This window comes from Cynara cardunculus, assembly GCF_001531365.2.
Source record: "Cynara cardunculus var. scolymus isolate 2C chromosome LG 1, CcrdV1, whole genome shotgun sequence".
Classification (NCBI taxonomy): domain Eukaryota; kingdom Viridiplantae; phylum Streptophyta; class Magnoliopsida; order Asterales; family Asteraceae; genus Cynara; species Cynara cardunculus.
In genome coordinates, this window is record NC_037528.1 from 17,628,513 (window position 1) to 17,641,317 (window position 12,805).

The window sequence follows — 12,805 nt, forward strand, 5'->3', positions numbered from 1 at the left end:
TATTTTGGCAAAACCTCTAAAATGTGGTTATTTTGTGGCAAAGGGTTGTGTAAACCGGTTATTTTTATAAATTTCCCAAAAAATCAAGATCAATGATGTACCTACCTGAATCATATTTAATTCAGAGAACAGAAGTGGCTTCTTACATCTACACCACACCATTGTTGAATCCTTTGGCCTTTTCCCTCTTTCGTCTTCTACTGTTTTTATCCCATTTAAATAATCTCTTGCCTTCCGAAGACGTGTGTGAATTCGATTGCCGTCTATATATACATCGCCGACCTCAATCTCCGGCTCTTGTAGATCTGAAAAGTCCATTGCCAAAGCTTCAAACAATCTTCACCACCAATTGCTTCTAATCACTCAAGTTCAGTGTGCAAAACCCAGAAAGAATCATGGGATTTGATGATGTTAACAAGAACTCAGAAGCAAGTTCATCGTCCCATGTCTTGAATCTCCCAAGAGAAACAAGCCCACTTCTCGATTCAAAATCCCCACGTCTCTCCTCCCAATTGAAGACTTTTGCCAACGTCTTCATCGCCATCGTCGGCGCCGGCGTTCTTGGCCTCCCTTACACCTTCAAACGCACTGGATACGCCACCGGAGCCCTCACCGTCTTCGCCGTCGCTTACTTCACCAACCACTGTATGATGATGCTCGTCAAAACCCGCCATAAGCTCGAATCGGTCAACGGCTTATCCAAAATCAATTCCTTCGGAGATCTCGGATTCACCGTCGCCGGTCCCGTCGGCCGAACAGCCGTTGACGTCATGATCGTGCTTTCCCAGGCTGGTTTCTGCGTAAGTTACCTCATCTTCGTCGCCAACACCTTGATGAACATCTTCAATTTCACATCAACATCAAATCCCACCACCCCTAATATTCTAGGGTTATCCGCCAAAACTTTTTACATCTGGGCGTGCTTCCCATTTCAATTAGGATTGAATTCGATTCCAACATTAACCCATTTGGCCCCTTTAAGCATTTTCGCTGACGTAGTTGACATCGGAGCCATGGCTGTGGTTATGGTGGAAGAAGTGATCGTATACTTGAATGCTAAACCAGTTTTACAAGCATTTGGTGGATTTTCTGTGTTCTTTTACGGCATCGGTGTGGCGGTTTACGCCTTCGAAGGGATCGGAATGGTATTGCCATTAGAATCAGAGATGGAAAACAAAAACAAGTTCGGTAAAGTGTTAAGTGTAACAATAGGTTTCATTGCTGTAATGTTTGCATCTTTTGGTGTATTTGGTTACTTTGCATTTGGTGATGAAACCAAAGACATAATCACTACAAATTTAGGGCAAGGATGGTTGAGCAGTTTGGTACAATTGGGTCTTTGCTTGAATCTGTTCTTTACTTTTCCTATAATGATGAACCCTGTTTATGAAGTCTTTGAGAGAATGTTTTGTGAAGGAAGGTATAGTTTGTGGGTGAGATGGGGGATGGTTTTAGTGGTGAGTTTAGTGGCTCTTTTGGTGCCAAATTTTGCTGATTTCTTGTCTTTGGTGGGTAGTAGTGTTTGCATTGTGTTAGGGTTTGTGTTGCCTGCTTTGTTCCATTTGATGGTGTATAAAGATGAGGTGGGTTGGGCTGGGTGGATCAAAGATGGAGCCTTTGTTGTTTTTGGTTTGATTTTGGCTGTTACTGGCACATGGACTTCTTTGCTAGAGATTCTTGCACCTAAAGCTTGAAGGAAAAAGTGGTCATTTTTGGTCAAAAGGAGAAGAGATGAGATTGTTGAGAAACCATTGCCTGCGATCTTTCTTGAAATTTTGAGATGAAGATCCAAGCATGGATTGAAGGGGTGTATGTTTGTAGATATACATAGACAATAATGTGTCGTTGGTTCGACCTTGGTTCATGAACGTGGACCATTTGGGGCCATGTTTAAGAGACGCGATGGGGGTGTTTGGAATTGTGATTCAAAGTGATGACCAAATTCGAAGAATTGGATGGATGAAGGTAAAGTGTTTGTTTGTTTATTATGTTTAGAAATTGTGTACCATAATGTGCTTATGGAGAGTCTTGTTTGTTATTGTATTAATTGCATGATTTGTTGTATGAATTGCAAGGTTTTAAGCATAAATTTAGGCAAGATATTGGTTACCGAATTCAATTTCAAATTACCATTTAAAGCTTACATATTTGAGGGTTGGGTTCATGTGAGAACGGAAGTTATGGTGAAAAGCATAAGAAGAGACTTCCACCCTTGGATCAATCCTAATCGAACGTCGAAGACTAATGAGGTGCATCGGAACAATTCCCTTCTAAAACGCAATTCATTGGTGGACATGAGATTAAAAGTGATCAAGGGTTATAGATCTTTTCTTATACTTCTCATCATAACTGCCCTCTCACACGATATTTCACCACATATTTGATACCTCTAAATACGGGCTTATATTTTACACTGGAACCCGACCTTGTTTTGATAATTTTATTTGAATCGATAAACATATGTGATTAATTAAAGATTAACAAAAGTTGAATAATAATTTGATGGAAAATATTGATTCTTTCTTCGGCTCTATGATTTATTTACACCGTTGATTTCTTGTCAATCTTAATTATCATCTTTGTTTTTATCTTGATTAAAGTTTGATGATAATTTATCAGTATCTTCTTGTAGTTTTAAAGTTAGCTATCTTTTTTAAAACATGTTCAATGAAAAAAAAAATAACAATGGGTTCACGTTCGAATCCTGTAGAAAACGGGATTGAACCATTTTGATAGCCTCAGTCACTGAATCAACTCTGAAATATTTCCTCATATGTGGTTCCTAGGGGACAGGGTTTTGTAAGGAGCCAGTAAATCAACTTTTTGTTCTAATAACTACAATAATAATATAATTAGTAGGGTATGTTAATACACTGAAACTGTTTTGAATTGGTTACAATACTTAAAGCAGAAGTATTTAAGCTTGGTGATTCAAATGTTTTCAACATAGTCAACGTTATGCCTTTACACTCCTACATAATATTTTGTTTTTGTTTTTGTTAACAGACATGTTTAACAGGTAATTAAAAGTCAAACATTTTTATGAAATTACGTGTCAAGTTAAACATTTTACCTTTTTAACAGATTAATTGATCATTATAATCACAAGTATATAAGTATGTAATATCTAAAAATCTCCCAATATGTAATAAATATATTATACACTAATATATATAGGGTTGGTGAGACCAATCTGTTTTCATCAGACTCATGAGACCACATTTTTACATTTGAAACTTCACAACAAAACATTGTGAAAGTAAAAAAAAAATCCGAACATTCACAACAAAATACTATGAATGTTAGATTTACAATGTTCTGCTGTGAAATTTCGAATGTAAAAAAATGATCTCATAAGTCTCATGAAATCAATTTGATTTCACATAATTCCAAATCTATATATACACACACTTCCATTCATTTTACTTAGTTTTGGTATTCTGAAAATAAATAAATAAACATTTAATATAAGATCCTACACAACAAACTTGTATAATCCATAATATCATTGAATTTTGGTTACGTCAATTATCAGGTTGCACTCTTAAGTCTTAGGTTATAACTCGTTTGTCTAGAAAAACGTAACACTCTACAGCATGAACTAGACTAGATGAGATAAAAAGTCCAAATAATTTGGATAAAAAGTTGATTATCAGCAATTTTAACTAGTCTCATAACGAAATGCCGCCTCCAAGGACACCGATATTAAAAGATATTTTTTGGCTTATTCAGCGGCTACAGGCTAGTGGGGGGCCTGTGATCGAACCCAAATGAATTAGTTTGGAAACCAAATACCTGATGGTACTTCAAACCATGGTTATTCGGTTTTCAAACAAAATGAAGATGTTAAAAAAAATTAAATACTTGGTTGATGTGAATTTTTCTAACTCATTGCTGACTAAAGTCGAACTTTGTGTATATGTTAACCTCATTTTTTTTCCACCACCGATGCTAAAATTAAACTCGTAACATATGTATTGAACAAAAATCATCAATGACAATAGTAAAAACATCCAACACATGAAACTTGAATGGCTGGTTATCAAAGACCTAGTTGTGCTCACCACCATTTGAACCCTGCCCCCATAACATCATAACCACGTAATCATCGTGTATTATTGTCTTCCTTAAAATGTCGTAAGATCAAAAAGTCGTTAATAACACATCCACTGTCATTCCATTGATAGAAATTGTACCCGGTGGTAACACACAGTTCCATCATTTATTATTTTGTACAGTTGCAAGGACGAAAGAAATATGACATGGTCGATACATTCAACGACAGTTTGAGACATGGATGACAATAGTTAAAGATGAAAAAAAAAATGATGTCCAACAACATGATTGAGTATACCAAAGGACCTTTGGCCTAACGGTATGTGAGTCTTTGGTCTCCTAGGAGGTTAGCGGTTCAAACCTCACCAAATGTGAGAAAGGTGTGTGAGTTTATTTGTTCTAATTGCCGTATATAAATATTATATACTTAAAAAAAAAACATGATCGAGTATTGTTACTCCATTTCACATTTTGCTTAGGACTTGTATCTCGACTTCGTATATTGAACTAACATCACTTGGCTTCTTGTATCTTTTTACTTTTAGGTTACTCGCTAAATAGAAAAAAAGAAGGTAAAAAATTGTTTTGTAAGCCACTTGACATGGCCTAGCTATAAACTACTTGTTTCATGGTTGTTGCCATTTTGAGAATATTGAATATGGGGTGTTATAAATTTGTCCTTCTACATACATTACAATCAATCCATATATCAGACCGTTACGTTTCTATATGCTCATTAAATACGATAATGAAATGTAACAACTCTTTCCATATCTCATTTATTTGTTGTTACATTACATCTAATCAAACATATCATAAATACTATAAACTCATACATACAAAAGTCTGGTTCATGAGAAAATCATAAAAAATAAAAAGCTAAGATCCACTCTAGTAACCATTCATTTGTAGGGTATGTATATGTACATACGAATAATATATATGCAATTTATATATATATATATATATATAGAGAGAGAGAGAGAGAGAGAGAGAGTTTGTTTCAAATACAACTYATCGYATTTGTACAAYCAATGCAACCCAATAAATTAAGATATTTATGGAAATGATGAGAGTTCATTTATTATGATTTGAATATTTATAGAAGATGAATATGGTTCATTAATTATGATCAATACTTTATATTAAGAAACAATCAAAATTTCTATGAAATCACATATTAATCAAATGAAATGGACGGTTGAGATTGAGTTGTATTGGTTACACAAATGTGAAGGGTTGTATAATAACCAACCCCTCTCTGTATGTATGTATATATCTATCTATCTATCTATGAAAGAGTTGGTTTCTGTTGGAAATTTAATTTAATTAGTTGTTATGAAAAATGAATATTTAAGGGGTGTTTGAGATTGCTTATAAAAGCTGTTTTTTAACTTATTTCAGTCTGACATCGGTGATAAGCTGTTTTCTTGTGTTTGGATAAGAAAAAAAAACTGCTTATACCAGTGCCAAACCGGTAATAAGTTGTTTTTGATAAGTTAATCTTTCATAACTTATGAAAAACTGCTCATTACCAGTTTATAATTTTAACCCTATTTTATTTAGCTTCGGTTTTATACCACATAAGTTAATAAACACTTTTACAAAAAAAAAAAATCCATAAGTTATTTTGAATAAGCAATCCCAAACACCCCTTAATTGATAAGAAAAGAGAGTAATTAAGCATAATCAATTAATGTAAATAAGATTGAAAGGTAACCCTACCCCATCAACCAAACTTCAAAAAGGCAAGACCTTCCAAAGAATTTAAAGAAGAGCAAAAAGTGGAGAGAGCATTGGATTGAAGGCCACTACTTTCCCAAAATTTCTCCTAATTCGGGAAAAGGGAACTTCAATTGTTTCTAAAGGAACATAGAGGATCAGAGATCAATCGGTCAATCAATCCAATCCAATCCAATCAAATCAAGCATTAATTAATTAATTAATCAATCAATCATGTCGTGTTCTTCGTCATCGGCCTCTGAGGAGGAAGATGAGGACATGGATTCCTACAGGAAAGGAGGTTACCACGCAGTCAGAATCGGTGATTCATTCGCTAGCGGTCGGTTTCTCGCTCAACGGAAGCTCGGATGGGGTCAATTTTCCACCGTTTGGCTTGCTTACGATACCCAAACATCTGTAAGTTTTTTTTTTCTCCGTCTCTTTCTTCCAATTGTCCTATTTTTCTAGGTTTTTATCATTTCGGTTTTGAACTTCAGATTGGCGAGATCCGTGATCCAGATGTAATGTTTAACCTAATGATCGTATTCAGCAATAATTGAAATCATTTCTGTATGAAAAACGAATCCTGTTATCATTGGTAACAAATGTAGATCCTTTGTTCAAAAAACGTGTACATCTCTAGTTAGTTATTAATGAAGCTAAAGTTATACATTGGATTGCTTTTGTGTGATTTACTTAGTGCCTTCTTCGATGGGTTGCATTTAGTTGAATTTCTACGAATGAAGAATGCCAACTAAACTAAGATATCTTGAAGATGTGTATTTCTAGTCGGAGTTCAGGTTATGCATACTGTATGTAACTTTTGGTAGGTTAGATTCTGGCAACAAGGCTTGTTGAGTTGTCTTCCATTGATCTTGCTCTAAGGATTTCATTTTTGCTTGATCAATGAAAAAGACATGTTGTATTCTCAAATTCACAATCTTCCAAAGTTCACCATGTTAGTGTCTAGTAATATAGGTGTTAGGATCTATAATTACAAAGGCAACTATTGCAGAAAGCATAAAGAAACAAAAAAGGAGACCATTTACATGGTTTGGTAATTGGCCAGCGTTCATGAGGATGCTAGGAGTTTTATTGTATTTCGTGAAGTTTTTAATATATACAAAGAAGAAGACCGGATTCTATTACAAGGAAGGTGAAGATATAAAAGGATAAGAGACAAATAGTCTTCAACCATCAAGAATAACCATCACAACATAAATCAGGTGTGCATAATAAATCCGTCTCCATACCCAACAATTGGATCATGAGTCTAGATTGCTTATATAGAATTGATATTCAAATAAAATTGACGGTGTTGCATCTTCTTTTCTCCTCGCTCTCTTTAATCAATCCGTTTAACAAAGATTGGGCAAAATGCTTATGGCCTTTGTGCATAATTGAAGGACTTCCGCGTATCATTCAGTTTTCCAGCGTTTGAAGTATGCTTAATTGTGCATTTCTCTTCCTGTAGCCAGCATTGCCTATGAATGAAACTTGGGCTGGCCAGGCTGATGGTGAAGTTGGCTTCCAAATTTTATCGACCTCTTGCTAAGGAGCCTGAGAGCCTGCCTATGTTGTTGCTTAGTTGAAGCCAACGCCATATAGAAAATCGGCACGGGTCAGGTCTAGCATCTGTAGTTTATTTTTCATCTTTTTCTTCAAGTACATTGCCCTATTCTACCTGGATCGTATTTATTAATCTGAGTATCATTCTATGATATAGTTTTACAGTGGAGAATATAACACAACTCTTCTATTTAGGAGTCTTTTACCAGGGGCACCTTAATATTGTAAGCTCGGGTAGTTCTAAATTGGTATGATCTTTTGCATATCAAGTTCCACTGTAGATAATTGGCCGGAATAGTAGTTTTTTTAACCTGTAGCATTTAAGTCTGTGCATATTTAGAAAGCCTTGGACATATTGCACAATTTCGTGAACGGCTTTTGTCGATAGAGTTGTAACAATCAGCAGTAATCACATATTTTCCCCTCGAATATCTCAAACATATTCAATCTGAAACTTATTTTGGTGGTTATGGAGACTACTCGCTAGTGAGTTCTGTTTTTGGTATTCCTCATTCCAGATGTGTTTCAATCCCTTCCAGAACATACAGTTTAGAAATCCAGACATTCTTTTGCGTTCTATTTTTATTTGCACACTTTTAACCTTCTAACTTACTATTGGATCGCAAACTCTATTTATTCCAGAATGACCAAATTTTTGTAGGAAGTTGCAATAAATTTCTCGAGATAAGACCATTTCTTCTTAGATTTTCAGACTCTTGCCAGTTCTAGGTAACACCTACATAGGTCGAATTGTGATGTGTGTGATTCTTTATGGTACTCGTAATATTTATGCTTTCATTTAGTGCTTATATACATAAGTTTTGGACCGAACAGCAGAAATAGTTCGATGGTTAGAGGTCATGATCTGGATATTTATTTGTTTATTCTCTTATCTTTTTCTTAATCTTCCATATAGACATTGAAATGCTTCTGTCATGACCCCTTTATAGCCGGTTCTTATGTGGTTATTTTGGTTGCTTCATTTTGTAGAAGTACGTTGCACTCAAGATCCAGAAAAGTGCACCAGAATTTGTGCAAGCTGCCCTCCATGAAATCGAGATTCTTTCTGCTATCGTTGAAAATGACCCTAAAAACGAAAAATGTGTTGTACAATTAGTGGATCACTTCAAGCACAGAGGCCCAAATGGACAACATTCATGCATGGTTCTTGAGTTTCTCGGAGACAGCATATTGCACCTCATCAGATATAACCGTTATAAAGGCCTTAACTTGATCAAGGTAAGGGAGATATGCAGATGCATACTGATTGGACTTGATTATTTGCATAGAGAACTTGGTATTATACACACAGACCTAAAACCTGAAAATATACTTCTCCTTTCCACTATAAATCCATCAAAAGACCCTATTAGATCAAAAATGACCCCCATTCTTGAACGGTCTGAGGCAAGTTTGAAAGGTGAAGTGGCGGTGAATGCAATTGAGAAAAAGCTAAAGCAGAGGGCAAAAAGGGCAGTGGCGAAAATTGCAGCAGAAAGACGAGGTGCAATAGGAGCTGTTGCGAAGCCTGAAAGATGCCTTGATGGTATTGACTTCAGATGCAAGATTGTGGATTTGGGAAATGCATGTTGGGCAAATAAACCAATTGCAGAGGAAATTCAAACGAGACAATATCGAGCTCCTGAAGTTATTCTACAGTCAGGCTACTCGTTCCCAGTTGATATGTGGTCATTTGCTTGCACTGCTTTTGAGCTTGCTACCGGTGAAATGATGTTTGCTCCCAAGCCAGGACAAGGCTTCAGCGAAGATGAGGTATTGCATCTTTCCTTGTTCCCAGTTGCTCTAAGCTAGACCGTGGCTAACAACGAACCATTATCTCAGAATCGAACCAAACCAATCCAGTAGAAAGGCCATGTTTGGCAACCATAAGCCAATCTTATTTGTTTGAAAAAAACCCGTTTGAGTCATAAGCTAGCTTTTTGAACCGCGATTTCAGGTAGCATATTAATAAGCTCTAGCGCTTTTTTCCAATTATGTCCTATATATATGTTCCCAATTTAATTTCAACGTGTCCTTTTAGGTCATTTTACATTGTCATCTAGCTTATCAATTAGTTCTTATCAAACGTGGCGGCTAGCTTATCGGCCAACAACTAGCTTTTTAGCTAACAACTAACTTATCAGCTAGTTTGCCAAACATAGCCTAAATATTTATGTTTACCATCGGATGATATGCTTACATGGTGTTATCTGATGCAGGACCATCTTGCTCTAATGATGGAACTCCTAGGAAAGATACCTAGGAAGGTAACACATATTCAACCCCCTGGATGCTCCTCTAAACACTATATATTGATTGATACCTTTACTTTACATTATGTTTTTTTACTGCCTACTGAAACAGGTAGCCATTGGAGGGCTTAGATCGAAAGATTACTTTGATAGACACGGGGACCTCAAAAGGATCCGTAGACTCAAATACTCATCAATCAGTCGCTTACTGGTTGACAAATTCAAGTTTCAGGAAACAGATGCTCGTGAATTTGCAGAGTTCTTGAATCCGATTCTTGATTTTGCACCAGATAAGCGGCCAACGGCACAGCAGTGTTTGCGACATCCGTGGCTCCGTCAGGCTGCCGCCAAGACGGTGGCCTGAAAATACTAATCTGGTGCTGACATGATTGATTTTGGCATATGGTTAAGGTGGTAAGATAAGAAGGGATCAGAAGGTGTTTTTTATTGCAGCTTATTATCCCTCTCATTCTCACCTGTATTTTGTTTACATATTTTTGTTTTTGTGAATTGCAATAATATTTGATTATGTTTGAAATCGAGAACGATGTAATATAGAAGAACACGATAGTTACAGAAATTTAGTAGCGATTTGGGTGCGTACCGCAACTGAAATCGAGATTCTTGATTATATTGTCCATTTTATGTAAAAAAGATGATATGAACGCTAATGTATGTTATTCAATATGATCGTTATGGATTAATTTTCAATCATGCCATTGACTAGTGAGTTATGGCAATGTCACAGTTTGCTTTAATCCAACATCAATTTCTTGGTATGGTTTATGCCTTGTTTAATTTTAGAGTAAACTACGGGGCTGTTTGGTAACAGCTTAATGAGCTGTATAGTAGATATAGTTGATTCGCACAGCTATACCTATGTGTTCGGTAGGAGCTTAATCGCTCAGCCAATAGTTGAATCTGTCTGCTGAAAAAGTAATATCCTATCTACTCAGCCAATTAATTACATTTATTTTCCCCATCTACCCCTCTCCCTAATTTACCATCAATTGAAGAAAACCTACTGCTCCACCCGCCGATTGCTTCTCCTCCATTGGTCGCTACTCCATCGTTCTCCAGATCTAAGGTATGTCGTTCTTCATCGATTTCCAGCTCTATCTTCTTCGATCTGTTACATATCGTCATCGATTTTTGCTCCATTACATATCAATTTTCTGCTCCTCTTGATCTGTTAGAAACGATTTGTACAAAACCAGATCTTGGTTTTCAAGATATCTATTCATACAGAACCAGATCTGTTAAAACGATTTGTGCTTTACTTATAAAGAACGACAAAGTTATTTTGGTATATGGATTCTCGGGGAACACCGATTAGGTATGAACGATAAGAGAGTGGTATGGGAGCGGTATATCCCACCAAAAATAGCAAAGATAAAACTAATGTTTCATTGCAGATAGCAAACTATATACAAAATTATTTTTGTCTCACATTCAGACTAGGGGTAAAATAGTCATTTATGACATTCAGACTGTTTATTCAGCACAACAATCAAACAACAACTTATCTGTTAATATACAGACAACTATATCGATACAGACAACTATATTCATACAGATCTTAACAGAAAACAAACCGAACAACATCACGTTTTTTTTCTTCCATACGTTGGTTGCCAAAAATTGATATTTTCGTTTTTATAGTTTTTAAATTATGTTTTTTCGTCTTTGTTTTGGTTATAGTCACCAACTCTTTTATTAAATGAGGGGGCGTCATTGTCCTTTTACATTTCATCTCATATTCATTAAAAAGTATAATACTTCGGTTTCCATTTTATCTATATTATATTATAAAGTATTTGATAAAAACTTTTAAAAACTATATTTTATACATGAAATACTGTTTATTGATGTATATTATTTAAAATTCAAGACAATTGTGCATAAATACAACTTATTAAGCTCCACATTTGAATTCGTATAACTAACTGTAGATAAATATAATCAACTACATGATAAAATTCTCATTTTAAATATATTTAAAATATAATTAGGATAATTATTGAGTTATAACATAATTATTGATTACTATCTTTATAAAAATTATATTATTAAACCAAAAACAAATTACTTCATTATATGTTATCTTATCTTTATAATTCTTGTTTATGCATAAACATTAGAATGTCGGATATATGTGTTTTTCTGCAATTTATGAATTTCTTTTGATTTGTAATTAATCTAAAATTGAGATATTTTTCTATTAAAAGTTTGAAAAAAAACACAATTTATCTTTCTATTTTGAATGATTAAGACCTTGAACATTTATTAATATTTTTGTGGATTCATATTATTTGTATACCCCTCCATTGCATAAACTTGTTACATTTTAATGTAGAGTTCATAAACTTGTTATATTTTAATGTAGAGTAAATTACGTTTTTTGTCCTTATAGTTTGTTAAAAATTGTAATTTTTATTCATATAGGGTTGTTTGGGATTGCTTATTTAAAACAACTTATGTTTTTTTTTTTTTTTTTTTTTTTTTTTTTGTGTTGGTGAAAGTGCTTCAACTTATCTTGTGTCAAACCAGAGTTCTATAAAAAGTGTTTGGATTAGCTTATGGGAATACCAAAACGTAATAAGTTGATAAATATTTCATTTTTTTTCCTATCCAAACACTGATACCACATCGGAATAAGTTAATAAGTTAGAATAAAACAACTTATTAAAAAACTATTTATTACCGGTACCAAACCAATGGTACCACATGGAAATACGTTAATAAACACTTTAAATAAACAATCTCAAACACCCTATAATTTAGAAATTGTGGTTTTCGTTCTTATGGTTTGTAATATTGTTTTTGTCCTTATTATTTATAATTTATTATTGTTTCAGTGTGTGTGATTCACAATTTTTTTACTATTTGAAGGTAGAAACTAGTATATAAATGAAGACAACAATAAATTATAAAGTATAGGGACTAAAATCATAATTTCTAAATAACAGGGATGAAAATCAAAAGTATTAATAAACCAGAAGGACGTAAATCGTGATTTACTCTTTAATGTTTATATAGTGCGTTTTCCCGCGGCCCTCGCTCCAAATAAACAGGTTCCCTTCTCCGATCTCCGGCCATCACTCCGTCAACGCTACTCCATCGTTGATTCCCTCATTCTAGTCTCATCGTCGCTTCTCCCTCTACCCTTCCACAGCCTCTCCGTGCAAGGAGCGAAAACCCTAAAT

General features: G+C 34.8%; 2 protein-coding genes across 2 annotated transcripts; both read left to right on the forward strand.

The window, feature by feature from the left end:
* Nucleotides 1-212: 212 nt before the first annotated feature.
* On the forward strand, nucleotides 213-2,117 carry LOC112527319 (amino acid transporter AVT3B-like). The gene has a single exon (XM_025137903.1). It carries the CDS (start codon nucleotides 396-398, stop codon nucleotides 1,692-1,694), a length of 1,299 nt encoding a protein of 432 aa, XP_024993671.1. The 5' UTR covers nucleotides 213-395; the 3' UTR covers nucleotides 1,695-2,117.
* A 3,711-nt stretch (nucleotides 2,118-5,828) lies between these two features.
* LOC112521955 (SRSF protein kinase 3-like) lies at nucleotides 5,829-10,310 on the forward strand. The gene is made up of 4 exons (XM_025130978.1): nucleotides 5,829-6,195; nucleotides 8,338-9,120; nucleotides 9,567-9,614; nucleotides 9,712-10,310. The coding sequence occupies exons 1-4, from the start codon at nucleotides 6,013-6,015 to the stop codon at nucleotides 9,961-9,963; spliced, it is 1,266 nt and encodes a 421-aa protein (XP_024986746.1). The 5' UTR covers nucleotides 5,829-6,012; the 3' UTR covers nucleotides 9,964-10,310.
* Nucleotides 10,311-12,805: the final 2,495 nt, after the last annotated feature.